Here is a 26,545-nt window from a genome sequence, read left to right as displayed (position 1 = left end):
TTCGGTCTGGCCCTGCCTCTACCCCTGGACACCGCACTGCCTCTTGCAACCTGCCCTGCTGCTGCCCTTGCCTCCCCCTCTGAAGACCTGTCCTCAGTAAGCGTAGCAAACCAGGTGGGGTCAGTCACCTCATTGTCCTGCTGCTCTTCCTCCGAATCCTCTGTGCGCTCCTCCCTCGGACTTACTGCCCTTACTACTACCCCACTGATAGACAACTGTGTCTCATCGTCATCGTCCTCCTCACCCACTGAAAGGTCTTGAGACAGTTGCTGGAAGTCCCCAGCCTCATCCCCCGGACCCCGGGAACTTTCCAATGGTTGGGCATCAGTCACGATAAACTCCTCTGGTGGAAGAGGAACCACTGCTGCCCAATCTGAGCAGGGGCCCGAGAAGAGTTCCTGGGAGTCTGCCCACTCCTCAGAATGTGTCATTGTAATGGAGTGAGGAGGCTGGGAGGAAGGAGGAGCAGCAGCCAGAGGATTCTGAGTTGCAGCAGTGGACGGTGCAGAACTGTGGGTGGACGATAGATTGCTGGATGCACTTTCTGCCATCCACGACAGGACCTGCTCACACTGCTCATTTTCTAATAAAGGTCTACCGCGTGGACCCATTAAATGTGCGATGAATGTGGGGACGCCAGAAACGTGCCTCTCTCCTAATCCCGCAGCAGTCGGCTGCGATACACCTGGATCAGGAGCTCGGCCTGTGCCCACACCCTGACTTGGGCCTCCGCGTCCTCACCCGCGTCCACGTCCTCTAGGCCTACCCCTACCCCTCAGCATGCTGTATTACCAGTAATGCAGAAACAGAACGCTGTAATTAAATGTGCCACTTATTGGCCTGTGGTTGGAGGCTGACTTCGCTTACGGAACGCCAGGAAATAATTTTGCGCAAGCCTGCTGTAACAATTAGCTGGCTGCGTATGAATTTGGAGGACTACTACACCCAGCAGAGACCCAGAACACTGAGGACAGTCACAGGCAGCCCAAATAGATTTTTTTCCCCAAATGTTTTTGCAAAGGCCCACTGCCTATATTCAATCAATATGTCTTCTGTCCCTGCCTAACCGCTTCTGGCCCTGGAGTATGTCAAAGAACTGCAGAGTGTTGCACTGTGGACTGCAATACAGCGGTGATTTAACAGCCCAGACAGAGCCAGGAAATAATTTTGCGCAAGCCTTCTGTAACACTTAGCTGGCTGCGTATGAATTTTGAGGACTACTACACCCAGCAGAGACCCAGAACACTGAGGACAGTGACAGGCAGCCCAAATAGATTTTTTTCCCCAAATGTTTTTGCAAAGGCCCACTGCCTATATTCAATCAATATGTCTTCTGTCCCTGCCTAACCACCACTTCTGGCCCTGGAGTATTACTGCAGGGCGCAATGCTCTGCACGGCCGATATACCAAAAAAAAAAATGTGCAACACTGCAAAAAGCAGCCTCCACAGTACTGCACACGGTTAGATGTGGCCCTAAGAAGGACCGTTGGGGTTCTTGAAGCCTAAAATACTCCTAACACTCTCCCTATAGCAGCTCCACCAAGATAGCACTTTCCCTCCTCTATGTCAGAACGCATCTGTGGCGAGCCGCGGGAGGGGACGATTTTTATACTCGGGTGACACCTGATCTCGCCAGCCACTCACTGCAGGGGGGTGGTATAGGGCTTGAACGTCGCAGGGGGAAGTTGTAATGCCTTCCCTGTCTTTCTATTGGCCAGAAAAGCACGCTAACGTCTCAGAGATGAAAGTGAAAGTAACCTGAACATCGCGTGGTACTCGTCACGAGTAACGAGCATCTCGAACACGCTAATACTCGAACGAGTATCAAGCTCGGACGAGTACGTTCGCTCATCTCTAATCCTGATCCTTTACAATATTCCACAGTTCCATAATCTCGCTGGACTCCGGTGTCCTATCAGGCAGTCCAGATACAGTCCTTAATTCTCCGTGAAGTTTCCCCGTGCACTCCATTCGCGAAGGCCATTACCGCGATCCATTTCAGGTTGCAGTGGACATATTCACTAGTCATTGCTGCTGCTCTTCAGAATGGCTGTTGTGACCTCACATAGGGGTGGGACTTAACCTCCACTCTCAGCACCAGAACCTTCCAGATCCTTCTGGTCAATCTCACAGGGGCGAAGACAGAACCTCCCTCACACACCAGCGCTGCCAATGGGCTTCGTCTGGGCAGTGACATGACAAACCTATCACTGCCCACATCATAGAGGGTGCAGAATCTCCTCCCAGCATCACTCTTTTCATTAACTCCTTCCCTGCTGCTGGTCTGGCAGGGAAAGGGCAGGGCCTAACACTGCACTCATTGGCCACATGCTAGAGCAGCTGTAAGCCACTGTATCTGTAAGGTGGAAGCGGGGCAAGGGTCTTAACATCAGGCGTGATTTATTATTGCATTATGAGTAACTTATTTATCTCCTTATAAATGGATTGAATATATTGAGTATATGTAATACTGGAACTATATGTGATTAGTAGCAAAATGATGGAGGGGAGAAACCACTTGTACACCATATTGTTTGAAATAGTATAGTGTAAGGTTGAGGAGTACAGATGCTGCTGACGCCACGTTACTATGGGTGGGAGGGATTAGTGATTGGTCTCGGTTGTTAATGTGGTAGAAGTGGCGATTTCTGTTAGATAGCCACAGTAACTAACAAGGGCCTGTACAGAAAGAAACACCCATAGCTACTGGCCAGAAAGGGTTTGTCATATACGGAAATAGGGAAGGTCTGGTTCTTCCTTTGCTGAGATCCAGAAGTTATGCCCCCACTTTGGGATGTCTTGGAAAAAAATGAAACCACTACTGCTACTTATCAACCATTTTACATTCATTACAAGTGCTTACTTTCTTACGCAATGTACACATCTCTTTAGATAAGCAAGTATTTAGAGTATTGGTATAAAGTGCAGTGTTCTCTCCTCCTGTGTGATCTTACTTCCAACTTACTTCTTACCCAAATGATTGTTTGGAGTGAACTTAATAACTTTTCTATGTCATGAGTGCCTTTCAGGTATGAGTCACTCTACGCTGGGTATACAAAACCTGCAGAGGACCTTCGTCACTGAGTGACATAGAGGAGAGACCTGATTCCCAGCCTAAGCTAGTCTCTCACCTGATCTATTCAGAGACCAGAAATACATCAGATCACACGGAGTTCACCCATGGAGGGAATCCTATGTTGATGTCTACTGTGAACTTTGTGTTTGTTCTTACAAGTGTAAGGGGATATTATAGTGAAGAAGAGAAAATACTGGACCACGGGTATGAGGGATCAGGAAAACAAAATGAAAAAAGAAGATGGGAAAGCAACGCTGGTTGAATTGGGGAGAAGTCAAGCCCAGAAGATGATTGGTTCCGTCAATGGACTGGTGCAGACCGCACGGAATAAAAATACTCCTCAGGGGATGAGTGAAAATCATGAGATAAGTAAGTCACAGCAAATACTCTTTCAGAACTCTTTCAGTGTTCAGAACAGATGAAGTAATAATTCATGCTTAGCTGATATCCTGAGGGCATATTTATAGGGCTATAGTTTATCATGCATTTGCAATTGATTTTCTCATCCATTTGCAATTGATTTTGTCCTATGCATTGCAAAGGGTGAAATCCATGGTGAAAACATAAATTTACATGCTATCGATTTACAATCTACACTGTGTGTTAATTTTTGTATGGATTTTTTTTCCTCACATATCTGTGGATGGGAAAATGAAAATCTCATTCACTTTGCTGACACTGTAATACATTGCAAAGTCCAGATGGAAAATCCAGAGTACATCCACCCAGAGTGAATAAACATGAAGAGTATTCTAGATATTTATAAAGGGGCTTTCTGGGGCTAAAAAAAAATATTGGGGGGGCAGGAAAAAAAAGAATAAGGAATTCTCACCCTTTTAAGTGGCCCCCATCTAGCGTACAAACCTTGTTCCTCATGGCTCCGATTTCGGAAGAAACCACAGAGGTCATGTGTCGAGCATTACGCGCGTAAGTGCACAAGCGATCACAGGCATCAGCGGTCATTTCAGAATGAATGGCAAGTGACCACCCCAACTTCTTCTGGGATCAGAGTTGTGGGGAACAAGGTCTTACGCTAGACGGGGCCACCTAAGGACATGAGTATGGCTTATTTCTTTATTTTATACTATTCCCTTCCATTGAAGATTTTTTTCAGGCCCCAAAAAACTTTTTAAGGGACTAACCACAAAGTCATATTTTGCCTCGTTTTTTATGTATAGAAGACGGAAATATGCCCCAGCCTGACTATGGATCTCGTGACTCAAACTCTAAGCATCATATGTTCCTATCTGTTCACATCAGGAGACTCCCTGTCAGGCCCAGGACATGCTTCCGTGTTCTGTGCGTAAGGCAGAGACAGATTACAACAATGTGGTTAACCCCTCACCTATGGTAACTGCATCAGAAAGTTCCACCAATGCTAATGAATACAAGTACTGAACATTACAACCTTTGACATGTGTTGTGCTTATCTTACACTATTTTAATAATTCAATATACTTGGCCATTGCCTCCATCATACGACAACCAAATCAGTACTCTTGAGAATTTTGGGGGTCCTGAGTCTTGATCCTAATTCAAAATTTTCACCGAATTCTTGGCTTCTGGTGTGGACGGATGAAACTTGCTGTAATTGCTGCATACCTGAAAGATCTAATAACCTGTTATAAGTTAACATATAGGCTTTAGCAGACATGTTAGAGCTGCTGCTGTGTTGCTCAGGTCAACAGACCCTTTAAAATCAAATGTGAAACTGCTCTGCAAACCATGTGAATAATCCTGAGGTTTATTGTATTTCTGCACTATAACAATATACTGCAACTCTGAAAATGTGTTGCTGCTTTACAATTGTGCAGTTATCGTATTCATACTTCTGTTTTTCTATTCCCACTCCTTGTGGTTTGTTTACATTGCAAAAAAACAACTACTAAGATATTTGAAAGGAAAGACAATAAATAGTATATGCATGAACATAAGTGGGTCGGGAGGGTATAGTTTCTCCTTTTGGAGCACCTAGAACATAAGCGTCTACATCAGTCGTCTGCCTGTTATATTCTGGTCTTTCCAGTTTGTGCAGAACGTGACCGTCCTTGTAAATGCGCAAGAGGGGGAGCGTTAAAAAAAAACAAACAATTACCGCCTTGTGATTTAATGTTTGGTTGTGTTAACTAATTATGTTGAACATGTTTCTTTAAAAATATAGTGAACCCTGACCGAGACTTCATTAAAGGTTTTACACAGGACTTATTTAGTCCCTATGAGAATACGTGCCATTACCCCAGAAGTATCTAATTTATGCTTCAGTGGCTATGATGCCCCAGGATTACATTGTCAGCACTTCATCAGGATTCAGCAGCACTCACCCAAGAATCCAATTATGGAGAGGTGGTATCTCCTGCACTCCCACAGAGGATCAGATCCAAATCCAAGAAAGTAGCAGGAATAAAGAAGCCAGGGCAGCAGAAGATGGTGCAAAATACTGCTGCTCTGGCTCGTTTATTCATGCCCCAGGATTAGATTATCATATTTAATGGTCCTGCCAGGTGGCACAAGCCTACTGGAGGGGGGTCGCTCGCCTTGCATCCTCTGTTATGGATTCATGCTCTGGACTGGACCCTTTTGTTTTGCTGTCATGGATTTCTCTTTCTATAAGGTTAATGAGAAAAACAAAAACACTTTCCGCTTTGCGTTTTATATACAATGGCCATTGACCCGATGTACGCCAAAAGAGTGCCCTTTTGGCATACTGTTGAGAGGCATGTGTCAGTATACCTTTGCATTAAATAGCCTATACGTATACAGTATTTTATAATGGGGGTCACTGGGCAGTCTATGTCACTGTATGCCTATACATACTGGTTGACTTCCATCTGAGATATACATCAGGGATACTTACTCACTTATACCTACTACATTGCAGTGTGCACGAAGCCTAAGTTAGGTTTGACTCTGTTCACACCAAGTTTTTGCATCTGGCTAAAAGATAGTGTTATTCTGGGGGGAAGTTTCACTATTGAAACAGGTGAACAGGACACATAAAAATATGCCGGCTCCTTTTTTTTAATGTCCTGGTAACTGAATCCAGGCAGATACTATGTTAGAGAGGTAAATGGTAACAGGAATAGATAGTCATCCTGCTTTAAGGGTCTTGAACAAAAAATATATTTTTTTTAACAGGATGCAAAAATAAGGTGAAAGCCTAACCGAACTTGCTTTTCTTTTCCGTAGGGGTTGTGTTGCAGCCTGGTGCTTTTGGAGGGTTTTCACATGTAGAAATGAACCCAACATCATTACTAAATCATATGTGTCTATTTATTTTGATATTATGTTGTTCCAGTGTTAAAAAATGAGATGGAGTTTCATGAAGCCGCAAAGAAAAATAATGTGGCGAAGATGACCTTACTCCAAGAAAAGAAGGTGAACATCAATGCTAAAAATGTGGTAAGTTGGAGTTTTATAAAAGTGCTTGTATAGCAATGGCTTAATAGGTCTGAAAAGTCAAAACCCCTTTTGAGCCAGAAATACCTTCAGAAGAAATTACTTTCTTCTTGGAAGGTTCTTCAAAATGTATTACTGAGCAGAGAGCAACAATGAGCTCAGGAAGAAGCATCTCTCACAGTATGGGGCAGGACCTATCAAACTTTCTTCTGTGGCCTTTCCATTCCAACATTTAAGGTAGTTATCGGTACTAATGCATCTTGTCTCCAACGGAACTATGGGTGGAGACCTGGGATTGTCCTGGTGGAGTTATAGGAAATGCCCACAGCTGCCAATTGGCTACCGGACGTTCCTCCCAAGACACAAGCTGACAACAGTACCTGGCGTTGTGGCATGTCACCCTTCTTCCATGTGAGCTCCCCGCTGGGCTGCTTTTTGTAGCTGTTAGCGTATTTTTAGTGGTGCTGTCAGTGTGGTTCTGCCAGGCTGTCATATCTGCTCCTTGCCCCGCTGTCAGTCTGTCCTCACAGCCCTGCCATCTTGGCTCTGGAGCCCGCTGTTACATTTGGCGCTGCTCTACCATCATCTCCCCTCCTGCCTCCTGTCACTCTCACCGCCACTCTCCCATCCCAGCTCTGGCGCTGTCAGTCACTCCCAAGGCCTCCAATATCCACTGTACTGCCTGCTGCCGTACTCCACCGCTGAAGGCGGCCACGCTGTCACCTGGCTGGGTGGATAGAGGTGCCATCAAATGCATGTAGGTAAGCGTAGGCTCAAGGCTGGTTCCATCCCGCGCTGTCATTCTAGCCACCAGACTCCCATCAGCACTGCAATCTGTCATGCCGCCGCTGCCCCCGCTCTCTCTCTCCCCGTCTCCCGCCGGGCTGTCAGACGCTTTCTTCAGCCTCTGTCCAGGTAGCCAATTGCCAGCTGTGGGCGTTCCCTATAACTCCAGCCCAACAAACCCACGTCTCCACCAATTGTTCTGGTGGAGACAAGATGCACCAATACCATAGTTATCAATGTATCTTTCATTTACCTTCTTAACCCAGAATATACTGTACTATATGAGCACCAAACTAATTATATGGGTTGTCTCATGAAGACAACCCCTGTCTATATACCCTATAAGGACATATAGACCTTATACTGGGAGTCCCTCACTAGGACCTTCTATGAACCAGGACTGCAAAAGTGTTTAATTTGAATGGCTACCATGTAATGAATGCTACAATGGCCAGGGCAGGGGAAATGTCTGGCCTAATGCAGCATCCGCCTGTGATAATAGCTGGTTGATAGTGGTTGGAGCTTTTTAAAGTGGTTTTCAGGACTTAAAAAAAAATTATGGGCTTAAATGGAACCCAAAAGAAGAAGGCAGCTGTAGGCCACAGGCTATTCATTGTGTGACAGTCTTCAGCAGTGATTCTGCTCAATGTACAACAATGACCTCCCATTGACTTTGTTCCGGGCTCCAAGCAGGTGGGAGCTGCTGCAGAAAGTAAGTGTACATTTTTTTCATTATTTTATACCATAAAATCTTTTTTCCAAGTCCTGGAAAACCCCTTTAGGGCGCCCACCCACTGGCGTTTTTTTTCACTGCGAAATTCGCAGTTTTTTTTTTCTGCAGGGGGTCTATGGGACTTGTAATGTAAAAATCGCGATCGCGCAAAATCACGATTTACCGCGATATCGCGATTTTGCGCGATCGCGATTTTAGCTTTGCATGTCCCATAGCCCAAAGACCCCTGCAGAAAAAAAAAACGCTGCGAATTTCGCAGTAAAAAAACGCTAGTGGGTGGGCACCCTTAAAGTGGAGGTAGCTCCATGCCAGCAACCACACAGCTTTCCTCCTGTTCTGTGCCTGGATTCAAAATCTCTTTCATATTATTGAGCTCAGTCATACTACCCAAATATAGTGCCAGGTATTCTTTTTGCACTGCTATTAAGATATATTTTTGTTACCAAATAGTATCTCACATCTCATCAACAACTCAAGGGCACCTCTGCAATGAACCCCGTAATACAGTTTACGAAGCACTGCATAGAGGATATACTATGCTCCGCCCTGACATATGATGGTACATCTAAAAAAATCAAATTTTTAGTTTGGTCTTATCTTTTATTTAAAAAAAAAAGTTATATTATGTCCAAAACTGAACTTGTTATGTAAAAAGGTTGTCCAGAATAAGAAAAAAAAAGGGTCCGTTTTTTTTTTTCTTTTAAATCAAGGAAAATTGCCATTATAGCCCATGGGCCGTATCAAGTATTGAACAAATGATAGGGAATTAGCTGCAATATTGTCAAGGCTTTACCACTATATCCCCACCCCCTCTGCACCTCGCCTTGCCCCCTCCCCAAAGTTCTTGAACCTAAAATGAGTTAAAAGATATACTCAATTAATCCTGGACGCTGCACTCCACCCTCTGGCTTCTCTCTGTCCTCCACTCACTTCTGGGCCCAGCAGTCACATGACTGTTAAACAGATGGGCGTGATTTTGTCCCCTTATGCTGCCGTGAAAATCATTGATTTGAATGGTTTTGTTTTCGCTAGCAGTATTCTCGGGCGTCAATACTACGTGCGAGAAGACAGTGCATCACCTATCTTTCCGCTTTTTTTTTTCAAACTCGCGCTTGTACATGTGCAACTACGCTCAGTAGCTGCGAGCAGAGTTGCATTTATACCCGTATGAAAAAAACCTCAAACCATAAAAAAAATTCCACACCACAATTGGAGTGGATCTGCAGAAGACTTCCCTCCTTTTCTTAATTGGGTAAAATCAGCTGCAGATCTGCACCAAAATTGGTGCAGATTTTGATGCAGAAATCATGTGGTTTGTGGTGCGGAGTTTCTGCAGCAGAAAATCCTTTCCATTTGTGTGAATGTATCCTTAGGATGCTTTCACATATAGCATTTTTTTTTTTTTTAGAAAAAAGTTGTAAGTTTTGAACCAAAACCAGAAGTGGAATGAAGAGGAATTGGAAATATATAATGGAAAGTCTTCCACTTCTCCTTCCTGTTTAATGCACTTCTGGCTGAAGTGGCTGTTTTCCAAAGAAACTCTGAAACTTCCCTATCACCGTGCGCAATTACATTTCTAGAAAGTACGGTAACATCATACAAAGCACATTGCATTTTCCTCCTTCATCTCTTTTCTTACTGGCTGATCTCGTCTACAGCTGCCAACTACGCCATACCCGTAGCACGGAATGCTGGTTGTGCGGTACATTTCATGTTTACTGTATAATAGCAGATTTTCCGATGTTGGCCAATTCCAAGCACTTTAGTAAAGCTGCATGAATTGTAAATGACACAATGTAACATTTCCTATAACACTGCGAGTCTCTGCAGCAATTTAACAATGGAAGTGAAATCTAATCTGTTCGTTGTTCTTTTCCTAGCTTGATCGCACCGCTCTGCACTTTGCGGTAGCAGGAAACCATTACCAAGCCGTGTCCTTTCTTCTCAGTCATAAAGCTCGCGTTGATACTGTGGACAGGGTAAGCGGATGACTACAATATAGTTCATGCTGCTTGATTCCAATTTACAAGAATTGTATGAGGTTAGCAAAACAAAGAACAGATCTGCACCCCACAGAAACAGCACTGGTTGTGTTCCTGGGCTGTGTTTGATATTGCGGTTTAACTACATTCAAGAGAATGGGGCTTAGCTGCAGTACCCAATCAGACCATTCACAAGAGTGGCGCTGTTTCTGAAAACAAAAAAAGAAAACAAAAATACAGACTTCTTTGCTTCTAACCTTTTATACAACCCCTTTAATGACATTACAGAATTCTGAATACAATTGTTCTGTCATGTGGTGGTTTTGTTTAAGGCTTATGTAGTATTTTACACATTTAGGGCCCTTTTTGTGCGGAACAATTGGTGTTCAAAAAATCATTCAAATGACCAAAAGTGAATGAATGGTTCTGTGTAAAGGCAGCCAATGATCAAACAATGAATGATAAATCGTTCGCTTTTTGTTTGTCACTCATTTTATGCAGGCATAAAAATCATTGTTGGCTCGTTCACTTATCGTTCGGTTTAAATAGCGACTGTTCAGTCGTTCTCAGTCCCTTGTACAGCCAATGTGAGCGACTGAATGATTTATTGGTTGAACGAGCCAACGATGTGTCTGTCTGTATAAACGGGCTACACGAGCAAACGAACAGACTCTGATATTGTTTGCTCATTCAAATGAAAAATCTTTTGGTACAAATGAACCCTTCGGCCCCTTCATACATGCGCATGCGCCTGAGCGCTGCATATTCGCAATATGAACAATGCTTTGTGCACGCGTATCAGTGTATTTTCCTACACTTTTTGCATCCCCAAGACATGTTCGTTTGCCCGTGGCAAATAGGAACGCACCGTTTAAAATAGTTAATTAGTCTAATGAGTTCTAGAAACCTTCTTTATCCTGTGCAATTACACAGTGCTTTATGCCTGTACTAGCATATTGCGCATCCCTGTTGACTTCTATGGGAACTCTGGGTGCGCAAATGTGCCGAAAAATAGAGTATGCTGCGTTTTTTTGATGAGCGACCAAAATGCGTGAGAATGAACCCATTGGAATCAATCGGTTCTTTTCTCTGTGTATTGCGCATGTAAAAAAATCATCATGCACAAATATACCCGTCTGAAGGGGGCCTTAGGCCTCATGTCCACGGAAAAAATCAGGCCCAGCGCGGATTCTTCATACGGACATAAGGCCTAAAAAGAAGAGCTACTTACCTGTCTGGATGCTGCGGATCTGCCCTTTGTCACGGCCGGATCTTCTTTCTTTGGCCCCATATGTGTGCCGTGCACTCTTTTTTTTGAACTCCTGCTCTCCCGATTCCAGCGCCGGAGAGCAGGAATTCAGCTGCGGGTTTGCCGCGGATCCGGACAGCTTCCATAGGCTTCAATAGAAGCCTGCGGGAGCCGTCCCCGCGGGATTACAGCACTAAAATGGAGCATGCTGCGGGTGTTTTCCCGCAGACGCAATCCGCGCCTCAAGGGAAAATGACATCCGCAGGTATTTAAATACCTGTGGGTGTCCAATGCATCCCTATGGGGCGCGGATCACGAGTGCGGCTGACCCGCTGCGGATCTGTCCCTGTGGACATGAGGCCTTAGGCTATTTTCAGACAAGTGTGTTTTATCTCCATATTTGGTCCTTGTTTTGTGTACCATAATATGCAGCTAATGTAAATTTATGTATCGATTTAAATGAACATATTTATCATGGCCATATTTTAAAAACACCATGACCTATTTTTGTGCTTTTTTGCATACATTGGTATTATTTTCTGTAGAAAATAAAGCAAATGACAGCAAAGTAACGTGTCCATATTACAGATCTGTATTACGGACGTATAACAATACGCTCATCTGAAACCGTCCTTAATTTGTGGGTAATTTTGCTTACGATCCTCTGAAGCACTTGGTACTATCCCATACATTACTGATTCCTATTCTTCTTTTGGTCAGATTACAGGCAGAGATTTTAAAAATTACCAAACTGTCTGTTTACTAATATCCAAGAGACAGCATAACTTCATTTAGTATATAAAGTACCCAACTAACAAATCCTATGAGGCTACAAGCACAGATGCCCACCAAGTGATAATAAAATTGCTGGGACTAACTAGGATTAGGTGCCACCTCTCAATATCGGCTACATGCAAGTGTATATGCCTACTGCACATGGTTTGTACACCCTGCAGGGTGTCTCCACGACGTTGGCGCACACCACAGATTTTTGGACAGCTCTGTGTGCCTGCTCTCATATTCATCTCTATGGGAGAGTCACACTGTGTGCATGCACCAACTTTGTGGGGACGCAGCACAGGAACGGGGCACCTGGTGAATATGAAATAGCTCCCCAGACCGGAAATTTACCATTGGAGGTTGTAAAGCTGGTAAAAATCCAAAGCAACATGCGTTCCAGCCTTTGGTGGGTTTTTGTCCATATAAGTGGTGGTTTGGTGAAAAGACCATGCCGAGTAATACAGAGGGCCACATGCTACACAGGGAATAACTCAGCCTTTTCACTAATATGGTGTATGCTTGATTAATATGAGCTGCAATTTAATATAACCCTCTATAACTAACCTGTTCTCCTCTCAGCATGGCCTCACTGTCCTTCACCTGGCTGCATGGTCGGCTGACCTAACAGTTGTGCAGATGCTCATCAGAGCAGGAGTAAATCAGAAAGCCACAAATCAGGTGTGTATACGTTATTACACAGATCACATACTGTATATAAGATAGATAATGTAGATATCCCATTTCTCCGTAGAAACACCATGCATTTAAGGCAAGAAAAAAAGGGTTCTCCTCCGGGCAAAAACTATTGATGATGTATCCTCAAAATAGGTCATTAATAGTTAATTGTCGGGGACCCGCCATGGTGGTCAGTTCAGTGGGTCGGTCTTTCTTCATAGGAGGTAAGAGTGGAAGTGCCCTAGCTGGTTTCACTCCCATTGAAATCAATGGCAGCTGAAGCGGCTGTTACACTTCCGCGTCTGGTTCCAGTGTCAGAGGCAGAAGTGTTGGAAGTGTAATAGCCACTTGAGCTCCCATTGATTTTAATGGAATTGAAGCCAGCTAGGTCACTTCCATTGCTGTCTGCTATGACACACGTCTGGCCTGCTGCATTGACAGTGAGCTTGGACAATCAGGTGTGCAGCAAGTCCCCAGTGATTAACTATTGTTGATCTATCCAGATAATAGGTCATCAATAGTTTTTGCCTAGAAAACCCTGAAATAGTTTGTTTTTGTAAATTAACAAAATGCAAGGGAAATGCATAAAAGAGAAATCTAAATCAAATCAATATTTGGTGTGACCGCCTTTTGCCTTTCAAACAGTATCAATTCTTCTAAAGGAACTCACCAGGGAGGTTGTTTCAAACATCTTGCAGAACTAACCCCAGATCTTCTGTGGATGTAAGCTTGCTCAAATCCTTCTGTCTCCTCATGCAATCCCAGACAGACTTGATGATGCTGAGATCAGGGCCCTGTGGGTGTCATATCATCAATTCCGGGACTTATTCTTCTTTACGCAAAGGTAGTTCTTAATGACATTGGCTGTATGTTTGGCGTCGTTCTGCTACAGAACAAATTTGGAACCAATCAGATGCCTCCTGATGGTTTTGCATGATGAATAATTATATCTGCTGGTATTTCTCAGCATTGAGGACCCCATTAGTACTCAACAAATCCCCAACTCCATTTGCTGAAATGCAATTCCAAACTTACAAAGACCCTCCACCATGCTTCACTGTTGCCTGCAGACACTCATTATTGTACCGCTCTTCATTGCTTTGATGAACAAACTGACTTCTGTTATAGCCAAGTATTTCAGATTTTAACTCATGCGCCCAGAGCACCTGCTGCCATTTTTCTGTACCCCAATGCCAATGTTTTTGTACATTGTTGAGTCACTCGGTTTCTACTTCAAAGGTTTGGCTTTTTGGCCACATCTTTTCCATGAAGACCACTTCTGGCCAGACTTCTCCAAACAGTAGATGGGCGTACCTGGGTCCCTCTGGTTTTTGCCAGTTCTGATAGCGCTGCTGCACATCTTCTGATTTTGAAGGAAACTAATATGTGTCTTTCATCTACTGCATAAGTTTCCGTGGTTGACCACTACATCTACAGTCCTCAACGTTGCCCGATTCTTTGTGCTTCATCAAAAGAGCTGTAGCTGTGCTCAGTCTTGCCATGGTGTATGACCTGTGGCAGGAAACTGTCTTCCACAACTTTACCTTTGTAGCAAAGTTTGGTTGTTCCTCATCCAGTTTTAAGCCTCCTACACAGCTGTATCTGTTTTAGTTAATGTCTGTGTTTCAATCTACATATGGAAATGATGCTGTTTGGTATAATTGGATAATCACACACCTGACTATAATCCTACAAGATCACTGACTCTGTGCAAGTGTACCTAGAAGAACTGATGCTGTTTTGAAGGCAAAGGTCGGTCACACCAAATATTGATTTAGATTTCATTTTCATTCATTCCCTTAGTATTCTAATTGACAAAAATAAACTATTAACGCTTCTTCTATTTTTGAAAGTGTTCTTACTCTGCAGTTTTTTCTACACCCGCCTAAAACTTTTGCACAGTACTGTATATGTATTTCCCTGTGGTAAGATAATAATCTGATAACCAGTCAGGTGGCAGATCATTAAATATTATCTTGATAAGACATTAAAAGAAACGTCACTTAGAAAACATACCGTATTACAGGGCTAACCACACTGTCTTATGTTTCCTCCGTATTACGTACCAAATTTGGAAGTATGTCCCGGCCTGACCGCAGGTCCCATTACCTGAACTCTAAGCATCATACACATATATACTGCTCGGAGTTTGTGTCAGGAGACCGACGGTCAGGCCAGGACATGCTTCCGAATTCCGTAGGTAAAACGGTGCCAACATAAGACAGTGTGGTTAACCCCTCAGTTGGTTTCACATATAGTCTTGTTTTCAAAAACACAATGTTTTTGTTGGTTTTGACTGTATTTGCATTTTTTTTCAGTAATGGTAAAATATGAAAAGCCATAGAAACATTGCGGTATATTTACTTAGACAGGCATTTTATAGAATGTATCTAAGCTTTGCATTAGTCACATCTGACAACCTTCACTCAAGAGATTTTTCACTCTAGAACATCCAGATGAAAATGTAATATACAGTATAAAGTAAAATGTGATTATTTTTTGCAGGATGGAATGAATGTTCTGCATTTTGCTGCTCAGAATGATAAGAATGACATAGTGGATTATTTGCTGAAGGATCTGCAGCTGAAAGACTTAGTTATCAAGGATGCGGTAAGTGTCCCATTTTATAACCTGTATTCTAGAATTAGTAGCATTGAATCTTCTGACAAATCTATGTATTATGTGCACCATATGTATTAACATATTGCAATGTATCTGGTATGGCAGTTCAGCCCCATTCACTTCAATAGAAGTGAAGCTGCAAATGCCAAACACAACCTGTGGAACGGTGTAGCACTATTTCTTAAAGAAAGCAGCCATGTTTTATAATCCTGGACAACCTCTTTTAATTTTTTGGTTCTGGAGTCTGCAGAATTGTGAATACAGCTCTGGATATAATACAGGAGGTAACTAGGGATTTTCTTTTGATTTGATATGAAGACATACAAAGTATTTTGCGGTCAAACTCTTGCAGAAGAACTTCATAGTGCGCACCATTAGATGCCATATTGCTTCATAATATCTGCGCTTGCATTACAACATCAACACTTGGACTGTTCCCGCTGATCTGGGAGCAGTTAATTCATTGTAGTGTTTGGACTGTTATATCTCAACCACCCTTCTTGTAAACACATTGGGTTAGTTAGAATTTAGTCAGCTGAGTGTAAAGATTTCCAATATTTGCTCTGTGAGGTGTGTCTGGCTCCTGTATGACATATCTACAGGTAATAAGATCCATTAAAAGAATTTGTGGCTTATTCCGCACATAATCCATGTGGGTGACTACAGTAGGTCTTACATTCTAAGAAAACAACATGGGGTCGGGCTTAGATACAGAGACTCAGCTCTAGTATACATTTAAATAATGCAGGCACCAAATAAATAATACTCCAATACAAGTTATACACAGTGATAGTGATTACAGTGTAGTAACCTCCAGTTTTCACAAGAGACATTGCCTCTGATTGGTGACTTTTATTTTTCTTTGGGCCAAGACCACCATAAAGACGTCCTCCAGCCACGACTTATCTCTGCCTGCTTACTCCAACCTGCCACTAAACCCTCCTCTCAGTGCCCACATAAAATAATAGTGTCCCTTCCTCTTGGTGTCCACGCAACGTAATAGTACCTCCTTTGTGCCTCCACTTACAAATAGTGCCCCTCTTAAAGCCCCAGTAGTAATAGCACCTCCCCTCAGTGGCTTCATAAGTAATAAATGCCTCCTTATGGTCCTAAAAGTAGTTGTGGCCCTAATAGCAATAATGTCCCATCTGAGTAGCCGCAACAACAATAGTGCCTCCTCAGTGGCCTTAACAGTAGTAGTGACCCTAATAGCAGTAGGGGCCATTCTCAGTGGCTCCAATAGTAATGTCTTAATTAATGGCTCCAATAGTAATATAGTGAACCTCCAGGTGACCCACAAGTACTTGCACTCAGTCAAGCTCCGCCTCTGCCACTGGTCCAGATACCATTACTATATTCACAGAAGGCCCTGACTCCTTCCCCTAGCATCTGTGCTGTGTAGAGTACATGCAGGAACACAGGTGTGTGTGTGTGTGTGTGAGAAGTGGGGTGTTGCTGCTCGAGATCCTCACTGATCAGTTGTTTGCCAGGCCCGCTGTCAGTGTGGACAGTGGTGGAAACCGTTAGCTCAGTCCACATTGCAACTGCTCAGGTTGATACTGCAGATACATCTTCTGTTGAATTCTCATTTAATGCACTGGGAGCCGTGCCTGCCGTACCAACCCTGGCTGCTGCAATATGGACAGCGCTATCCACTTCCAGCGCTGTCTGCACTGACAGCAGGGCTAGTGAACAAATCCAGTGGGGATCCCAAGGAGCGGACCCTTGATGATCAACTACTGATGAGCTATCCTGACGATCCGTCATCAATAGAGATGAGCAAGCATACTCGCTAAGGCAAACTACTCGAGCGAGTAGTGCCTTATGGGAGTACCTGCCCTCTCGTCTCAAAAGATGCGGGGAGCGGCGGGGGAGCGGGGAGGAACGGGGGAGGAGATCTCTCTCTCACTCTCCCCCCCCCCCCCCCCCGCTCCTCCCTGCTCACTCCTGCAACTCACTGCTCTCCCCTGCTGGCACTCGAATCTTTAGAGACGAGCGGGCAGGTACTCGCATAAGGCACTACTTGTTCGAGTAGTTTGCCTTAGCGAGTAGGCTCGCTCATCTCTAGTCATCAATAGTAAAAGTCCCGGACGAGCCCTTTAACACAGCCAATATTTGATCTTACAGTTCTAATTTCCCTTCTTTGGTATTCTACTTCTCATAAAGGAAATAATTCCAGAGACATACCGGTAGGTATTGTAAGGAATTCACTGGTCAATCTAAATGTAAATCAAAATGGTTAGTAACATTCACAACTGAAGTTAAGGGTGCAGGTATAGCGGTGCAGAGATAGCAATTAGATGTGACGTTGTAGCTGGAGGTCATGTTAAAGATTTTATTCTTTTATTGAACAGCAATGTTTCTTTATTGTCTTTTCAGAACGGCAGAGAACCATTTCATCTAGCGGCTGAGAATGGACATATTAATATGGTCAATAATCTGCTCTCTCTGGGACTATTCACATCTGCAGAAGAAAAGGTATGATGTCGCCTTTTCTGTTTATGCCATAAAGAGTGAATCACCTATGTCATGATGACAGGACAATGCGTAACGGGGGCTTTAAGAGATTGCTTGAAACATTCTTGGAAATCATCTAACATGTTTTTCAGGTTCTTTTGTAACTTCTAGTCCTGTAGCTGTGTGTTCAGTTCTTATAAACAGCTGTTAAATATATATTCTTGAGTTTATACACAACTTTCAAAGTTTAGGATCACTTTTAGTGGTTTTTCAACAGGGCTTCTCATAAGTATTCTGCTGGATAGGTTATCAATAGGTAATTGGAATGGATCCCCATGATAAGCTGATCTCTGGATCCGCTGTCAGTGTAGACAGCTCTGTTAACATTGCAGTGGCCTGGATTGGTATTGCAGGCGCAGCTCCCATCAAATTCAATACCTGTGGACAGGTGACACTGTTTTAGAAAGAAATTAGCCAAGTTTTTCTAATTGCTGTATATACTCGACTGTAAGCCGAGTTTTTCAGCACATTTTTTTATGCTGAAAAAGCCCCCCTTGGCTTATACTCAAGTGAGGTAACCCCCCATCAAAAAAAACGCAATACTCATCTCACAGGCGGCATCTGTGTCCCCGGCACGGTGGTCTTCCCAGCGGTGTGGCAAGAATTCTCCCTACTGTCATCTCCCTGCTCGGCTTTCAATTCCCCCACTGTCAGCGCTGTGATTGGATCGAGCGCCACCCAATCACAGCTGGCGCTCGATCATTCATTGCCATTCAGTTAATAACATCACTAAATGGCTGTGATTGGTTTATAGAGCGCCGGCGCTGATGGTGGGGAAATTCAAAGCTGAGCAGGAAGATCACAGCGGGGAGAATTCTCAAGCAGCTTGCTGCACCGCCGGGGAGACCATTGCATCGGGGACATAGACGCCGGCTGGGAGATGAGTATTGCGTTTTTTCTTTTACTTAGTATATACTCGAGTCATTAAGTTTTACCATTTTTTGTGGTAAAACTTATTGACTTGGCTTGTACTCGGGTCGGCTAATACTTGAGTATATATACGGTATATACAACCCCTTTAAGCTATGGGACGCAGTACTTGAATTGTGTTACTTAATCCTGCTTTAAATGATGGCGACAACAACATCAACTTCCATCAGCCATCTCTCTCTGCTTTGTTGTAGACAGGTGAGAATAACGCTTGTGTTTTTATAGTGAGTATAAGGCTGAGTTCACACGGGGCGGATTTGATGCAGAAATTCCGTGCGGAATTTCGCTGCGGCAAATCCACATGAGGCCGCTAATCCCGGGATGAGCCAGCCATGTGGACAAAATTTCTCAGAAATCTCGTCCACACGGGACGGCAAATCCGCTGTGGCTAAGCCAGCAGAAGCCGCTGCTGCGGCGCGGATTTGCTGACCGCAGCATGTTCATTTTTTTTCCCGCTGCGGCCGCGCTCTCCTCTATGGGAGCGCTGGCCGCAGCGGAAGAGCGAGCAGCTGGGCCGCTTCAAAGCTGCGGCCAAACCGAGATTTCCGCCGAGAATCCGCCCTGTGAGAACCCAGCCTTAATAGCATCTAATATTACTCCTTTGCTGTAACTTTGGTGTATGATGTTGGTGTCATTAGATGACACACACGCTCACCAGTGCCGTAAAATCATCAAATGGGAGTTTCATACATTCAGGGACTGTCAGGCGGGTTGAAAGTTACAATGTTAAGTCTATGGGCGGCGCTGCTGTGCTTCAGGCATGCGCTGGAATGAGTGAAGCGTTGCTAAGCAACACAACATACACTGCTAAGCTGCACCATACACTGCCCAACCAAGAGCGATAGAGAGACAGACAGAGAGAGAGCAATAGAGAGTCAGAGTGAAAGAGCGATAGAGACAGAGACAGTGAGAGAAAGAGCGATAGAGAGACAGAGAGGGACAACAATAGAGAGACAGAGTGAGCGATAGAGAGACAGCGATAGAGAGAGAATGATAGAGAGACAGACACAGAGAGAGCAATAGAGAGACAGAGTGAGAGAGCAATGGAGAAACAGTGAGAGAAAGAGTGATAGAAACACAGAGAGAAATCAATAAAGAGACAGAGAGCGATAGAAAGAGAGAGCAATAGAGAGACAGAGAGAGCAATAGACAGACAGAAAGAGAGCAATAGAAAACAGAGAGAGAAAGAGCGACAGAGAAACAGACAGAGGGAGAGTGATAGAGAAACAGAGAGAGAGAGAGAGAGAGAGAGAGCAAGAGAAATACAGGCCGAAAGAGAAAACGATAGAGAGACAGAAGGAAATAGAGATACAGCAATAGAGAGACAGAGAAACAGAGATGGAGAGTGTAGAAAGACAGAGAGCAATAGATAGACAGAGAGAGCGACAGAGAGACAAATAGAAAAATATAGCAATAGAGAGATAGAGAGAAACAGACAGAGAAAGAGCAATAAAAACAGAGAGAGAGAGAGCACGATAGAGAGACAGAATGAGAGTGATAGACAGAACGAGAGAGATAGAAAGACCCAGAGAAAGTGATAGAGACACACAGAGAGAGCAATAGAGACAGAAATAGTGATTTAAAAATTGAGAGACAGAAAGAGAGCAAAAGAGACAGATAGAGAGACAGAGCGAAACCGAGACAGAAAGAGAGATCGGACAGAGAGAAAAAGAGGCAGACAGAGGGAGACAGTAAGAGAGAAAGACAGACAAACAGAGAGAGACCTGTAGGCTTTTTTTATATTAGATATCTGCTCCAAATACAAAGTGACGCTCTAAATAATCACCGAACCAAGCAGATTTAGAAGTTCACAACTACCACTTCTGAAACATTTTATTTTCGCTTAGCGAACATCGGGTCAATCTAGTATTTATAAACATCTGCAGACATTTTACAAACCTCTGCTGAGATCCATTAATTGAGAACTAATCTGTAGTATGTTGGTGCCCATTACGTCTGGTACAATTAATCTTATTTATCATGTTCTGTGCTCAACCAGCCTTGTGGGAAGCTTCTAACTACATATGGGGAAGAGGAGTAACATGCTGGGTGTTACATACAATATTCTATTATTGGCAGGATCATAGCTGGTAAATAGATCAAATGTTTGATTAAGTCTCTTCATGTTCTTTGTTGTCTCTGTCACAGGGTGGTAACACGGCATTACATCTCGCTGCAGCTAATGGTCATGATTCAGTTGTGAGGGTTCTGCTGGATCAATTTCAAGAAAAGGATAGTCCAAATAAGGTATATATGACCATCACAGATATCTAGAAGGATGACATTAATATCAGGCCATCTATAATGGCCATGCAAAATAGGTGAAACGGAAATCCCTGTTTTAAGTGGTTTCTCACTTTTCGTCCGTTATTAACCAGGTGATCTTCGAGTAATGTACATTTATATGTTCTACCTCCACATATCAGATTTCAACACATAGGCCAACTAAGCAAAAGTTTATATCTCCTAAATTTTGATGTACCAGTCCTGCGCTGTCTATCTTATATATACTACCCTTTTTCATAAAAGTTCGGCTACTCTCTAAATTTCAGTTAGATCAGCTTATTTGAAAAAAATAATACAATTAGGCCTCATGTCGACCGCACGCGCGGATTCAGTTCAGGGAATCCCGCATAGAATCCAGCACTGCCGCAGCCAGTCAGCCCTGCTTATCTGCATTTCTCCGGCAGCGGCATCAGCGCTGATCCCTCCACTTCCGGGTTCGCTGTACTGCGGTGGTCTTCACAGCTCGCCGTTGGACATGTGCAGTACAGTTTTTTCCAACAGTGACCTCCATGGCTGACAGCGCGGAATAGAGGGGCAAGTAAGTATACAAAGCACATCCCTGGACTCCTCGGGACCTCTCCTATGTCCACCATAACTTAAGTTTCTGGTGCTCATAGGTGATGACAGGTTTCCTTTCAGGTATGATCCCCTGTGTGTCCTGACACCTTTCTATCAGACAGAAGGAGACTGTGCAAGGTCACCATATAATCAGGGGCTTTTCATTATAGACAACTCACAATCCAAATCAGAGCACGGCTGGAGAAACCGCTGGCTCAGACAGTGAAGCAACTACCAAAGAAAGGATCGAATTCACACAAGCTGAATAAAAATTCCAAGGCTTTATTAAATCTTCATTAAAAGGATAAAGAGATACACAGACCCAAGTTGGGTTCCACTTATACATTTTGAGCCGATTGGCTGTTTCTTATGATTCACATAATGAAGCGGGGCTGGGGTCTGTGTGTCCCTTTATCCTTTTAATGAAGATATAATAAAGCCTTGAATAGTTTATTCATCATGTGCAAATTTAATCCTTTCTTTGCTGCCTTTCTGTCATTGCCAGCATGAGCTTTTCAAGCAATTTATACTACTGTAACTCATCTGAGGGATCGGACGTGATAGACTAGCCTGTTTCCCCACACACATCAATGAGCATTAGGCACCCATGACCCTGTTACCGGTTGACCGGTTGTCCATCTTTGGATTACTTTTTGGTAACTACTAACCACTGTATAGTATGAAAACCCTAAAAGAGCTACTGTTTTAGAGATTCTCTGACCCAGTTTTCTAGCCATCACAATTAGGTCCTTGTCAAAGTTGCTCAGATCCTTAGACCCCATTTACACTGACAGATGATCACTTAAAAATCGCTCAAACGACAGTTTGAATGACAGTTTTGAGCAATCATCTTTGCATAGTCTATAGTAGCTAAGTAGCTACTTAAGTGCTATGCAGGTAGAGCAGGACACTGCCGCTATTGGTCGGCGAACAATACAGCTGTTCTGCATAAGTAAACAACTGTTTTGTTCTCCGCGATTACAGCTCATATTCACGGGCTGTAGGAATCTTCTCAGCACTGCTGACTGTTATGCCAGTCTGCACTGCTGATAAGAGTTCATCGCTTAATTCAAGAAAACTAGAATTGAGCGAGGAACGAATCGTGCACGAAAACTGCACGATGTCCGTGCATTTAGACCCAACAATTCTCGCTCAAAACACTGCTTTGAGCGAATTTTAAGCGAGAATCATTGGGTCTAAATGGGCATTTACACTTGCCCATTTTTCCTGCTTCCAACACATCAACTTCAAGATAAGAAATATTCACTTGCTGTGTAATATACCCCAACCCTTTACAGGAGGCATTGTAATCTTATTCACTTCTTCTGACAGTGGTTTTAATGTTATGCCTGATCAGCATATATACATTACATACAACAGAGTATGGTTCCATGTGTGTGTGCACTAATGATTTTGAGTTTGGATAAGGCATATAACCCGATCGCCATATCTAAAATCCCCCAAAACGTTGGTGTAAAACTTGTAGGACGCTGGGAGCATTTCAAAAATGTCAACAAGCCCTATGATGATGTACTGCAGGATAATGCCTGACTACCCAGTTCTTCCTTCTTTAATAGTCTCTTCTTGGATTGTTCACCAGATAGGGGCCACACCATTTTATTTGGCTGTTGAAGGAGGACATGAGGCTTGTGCTGATCTATTATTGCAAGAGGGAAGTGATATCAACACTATGAACCATGTATGTATTTTATATTCTATTGTAAGTCTTGAGAAATGATAATAGTAGTGAAAACATGAAAGAAAGGTAACAGCAGGCAAGTCTAACTGGGATTTATTGAGCCAAGGCTTTGCAAAGGTGCTAGGGCTGATCTGAAGCATGGCTCAATATGTTATATGTTGGTCATTTAAAACATTGATATACATGTGTGTGTGGGTGGCTTTGGGTGTAGACTGGGGAGGAGCAGGGTTGGGGAGCTGTGGGTCCGGTGGGGCTATTTTATGGCCTGGGGACAAGGAGGGCATCCTTGATGTCAACAACATGCCCCACTGGAGTTGCTGGGTTGGTGCAGGCATGTGGAGCTGGCATAGCGTTTACAGCTATTGAAAATCTTTGCTTGAACTGTTGATCTCATGCTTTGATCAAGCCCCGGCATGGCTGTGTCGCATCAAAGAAGGGTTTATGCATGCTCGAACAAGGCAACTTTATTACACTTGAAAGTTGGTCTTTACTCCCCGTTCCAATATAGGCTACCCACACCAAGTGTCACACTGATTTTCCTTGTAGAGGACCTGCAGACTTTTCTCTATCAAGGCCATAACCATTTGCAAACTTGCTTCTCACCACAGAGCCTCGCCTCTGAGCAATCCAGAGCGTGAACCACCCATTTATCTTGAAGTGTCTCCTAGCAAAACTAGTGTCTGATTTGGACCAGCGGCACTCAGTCTCCTGCCCATTAAGGTCCCGAGGGTACAAAAATATGAGACGTTGGAAACAACAATACAAACTAAATGAACAAGACTATTTCGGTCACCTCCTCACATACAGATACTCCTCTTCTGAGATCTGTTTCAGACTACAGGCATATAAAAAGGCCAATCACAGATATACACAATATATATACAAGACACAACTTTAGAGATGGAAAAGATGCCATAGCGATTCCATAACAGAAGAGAAAGCGCGCCTTTATGGTTAGTGAAGTAGCAGTTGAATATCATTCAGTCTGTGCATGCATTTGCGCGCGAGAATCTGAACAATTTGTCAGTCTGTGTAAAAGGCCCTAAGTCAGAAGTGCTAGCAAAATTTCTGGCCAACTGCCATTAGGTAGTCTCTTAAAAATATGTGTCGGCACTAACAAATAACAAATCATCAATTTTCGGTGATTATGTCGTCTAGACAAATTTTATGTGTCTCAGATATTTGGACATTGTGACCTTGTGACCTCTTTCTGCACAGAGGTGATCAGAGAGAGAGAGAGAGAGAGAGAGAGAGAGATATAGAGAGAGATATAGAGAGAGAGATAGAGAGAGATATAGAGATAGATATAGAGATAGATATAAGATAGATATGAGATAGACAGATAGATAGATATGAGATAGATATGAGATAGACAGATATAGATAGAGAGATAGAGAGATAGATAGATAGATATGAGATAGATATGAGATAGATATGAGAGAGATAGATATAGATAGAGAGATAGAGAGATAGATAGATAGATATGAGATAGATATGAGATAGACAGATATAGATAGAGAGATAGAGAGATAGATAGATAGATATGAGATAGATATGAGATAGATACAGATAGACAGATAGACAGATAGACAGATAGATAGATAGACAGACAGATAGATAGATAGATAGATAGATAGATAGATAGATAGATAGACAGATAGATAGACAGATAGATATGAGATAGATAGACCGATAGATAGATATGAGATAGATAGACAGATAGATAGATATGAGATAGATAGACCGATAGATAGATAGATAGACCGATAGATAGATATGAGATCGATAGACCGATAGATAGATAGACCGATAGATAGATATGAGATAGATAGATATGAGATAGATAGATAGCTATGAGATAGATATAGAGATAGATATGGATAGATAGATATGAGATAGATATGAGATAGATAGATATGAGATAGATATAGAGAGATAAATATGAGATAGACCGATAGATAGACCGATAGATAGACCGATAGATAGACCGATAAATAGACCGATAAATAGACCGATAGATAGACTGATAGATAGACCGATAGATATGAGATAGACAGATAGATAGACAGATAGACAGATAGATAGATAGATATGAGATAGATAGACCGATAGATAGACCTATAAATAGATAGATACGTGTAGAGCCAGCATATAATATTGGATTTGATTATTACTGCCAGTAATTAGTTTATATTCTATAAACCATACAAATAATTTTGATACCAATTGAATTTAATTTATTCCATGTCTTCATTATCTCCTTTGATAAAACTGTCTAATAGAAAATTAGCTCTTGAATAATAAATACCTGTATCTTACAATATACTCCATATGCAGGAAGGATACACGGCATTACATGTTGCAGCAGAGAAAGGTTACTTATCCCTGGTCAACCTCCTCCTTAGGAACAACTTTGATTTTACTCCAAACGCTAATGTAAGTATCCAGTGAATTGGAACTATGTAACGTAATCATTTTATTTTTTCTTTTAGAGTTCTTTTTCAGTATTTAATTTCTGAAAAATAAAGCTAATCAACATTTGATGCAAAAAAAAAAAAACTTAGCAGAGAGGATCTGGTTTAGTCTTGCCTGCACTTCATCTTCCGTTATTTGGTTTTGTCACGAGAGCCAAACAAGGGGAAGAACTGACGCATGCCAGACCTGAATGGCGCTATCCAGAAACCCACCGACTATAATGGGGTCCGTCTGGCTTCTTTTCCCACTCTCCAGTGTAGCTCTGAACTTGCCCAAAATGTGAAGGGATATATGAATCTTTTATATTAAATCATTGTTTATTGAATCTAGCAATCTTTAAATGTATTATAGACAGAACGCTATTTTGATCTAATTTGGTTCTATGGTGGTCCAGATATTGCAGCCACACAATGCACCCTAAGTTAAGTGTTGAACAGAGATGCAGTACTTTGTGAAACTAAAGCAGGGGTGCACAACTTTTTCCGGTCCGAAGGCTCCATTGCCATACTGAACTACTTCCAAGGGCTGCAAGGGTATTCCCATCTGAGGCATTTATGGTGTATTCTAAGTACATGCCATAATAAATCAAAGTTAGTTCCACTCCCAGGATCCCCATCTATTGGGAGAATGGGGGTCACCTTCCCCCCAATCAGCACTCCAATGCATGTGGCTCTCTCCATTGTAGATGATGAATGTCAAGGTAACGGCCTGGCATTTCACAAGTCCTGTAAACTACAATGGAGAGAGCTGTGTGCATATACGATGCCTCTAACTCATATA

The 26,545-nt window shown here is 42.9% G+C and overlaps 1 protein-coding gene across 3 annotated transcripts in view; it reads left to right on the top strand.

Moving 5' to 3' along the window:
- The first annotated feature begins 3,108 nt into the window (after positions 1-3,108).
- Positions 3,109-26,545, top strand: part of ANKDD1B (ankyrin repeat and death domain containing 1B) — a 39,340-nt gene continuing 15,903 nt past the window's right edge. For 2 of the 3 annotated variants that reach the window (XM_066602879.1, XM_066602877.1), the window contains exons 1-9: positions 3,109-3,446; positions 6,373-6,476; positions 9,873-9,971; positions 12,583-12,681; positions 15,184-15,288; positions 17,680-17,778; positions 20,896-20,994; positions 23,192-23,290; positions 25,628-25,726. In XM_066602879.1, the coding sequence (XP_066458976.1) occupies positions 3,284-3,446; positions 6,373-6,476; positions 9,873-9,971; positions 12,583-12,681; positions 15,184-15,288; positions 17,680-17,778; positions 20,896-20,994; positions 23,192-23,290; positions 25,628-25,726 (966 nt within the window). In that variant the 5' untranslated portion in view covers positions 3,109-3,283. The remainder of the gene's footprint in view (positions 3,447-6,372; positions 6,477-9,872; positions 9,972-12,582; positions 12,682-15,183; positions 15,289-17,679; positions 17,779-20,895; positions 20,995-23,191; positions 23,291-25,627; positions 25,727-26,545) is intronic. The other variant, XM_066602878.1, reaches the window with a different exon arrangement.

The sequence above is a fragment of the Eleutherodactylus coqui genome, chromosome 5, assembly GCF_035609145.1.
Source record: "Eleutherodactylus coqui strain aEleCoq1 chromosome 5, aEleCoq1.hap1, whole genome shotgun sequence".
Lineage (NCBI taxonomy): Eukaryota > Metazoa > Chordata > Amphibia > Anura > Eleutherodactylidae > Eleutherodactylus > Eleutherodactylus coqui.
This window is presented reverse-complemented; position numbering and strand designations above follow the sequence as displayed.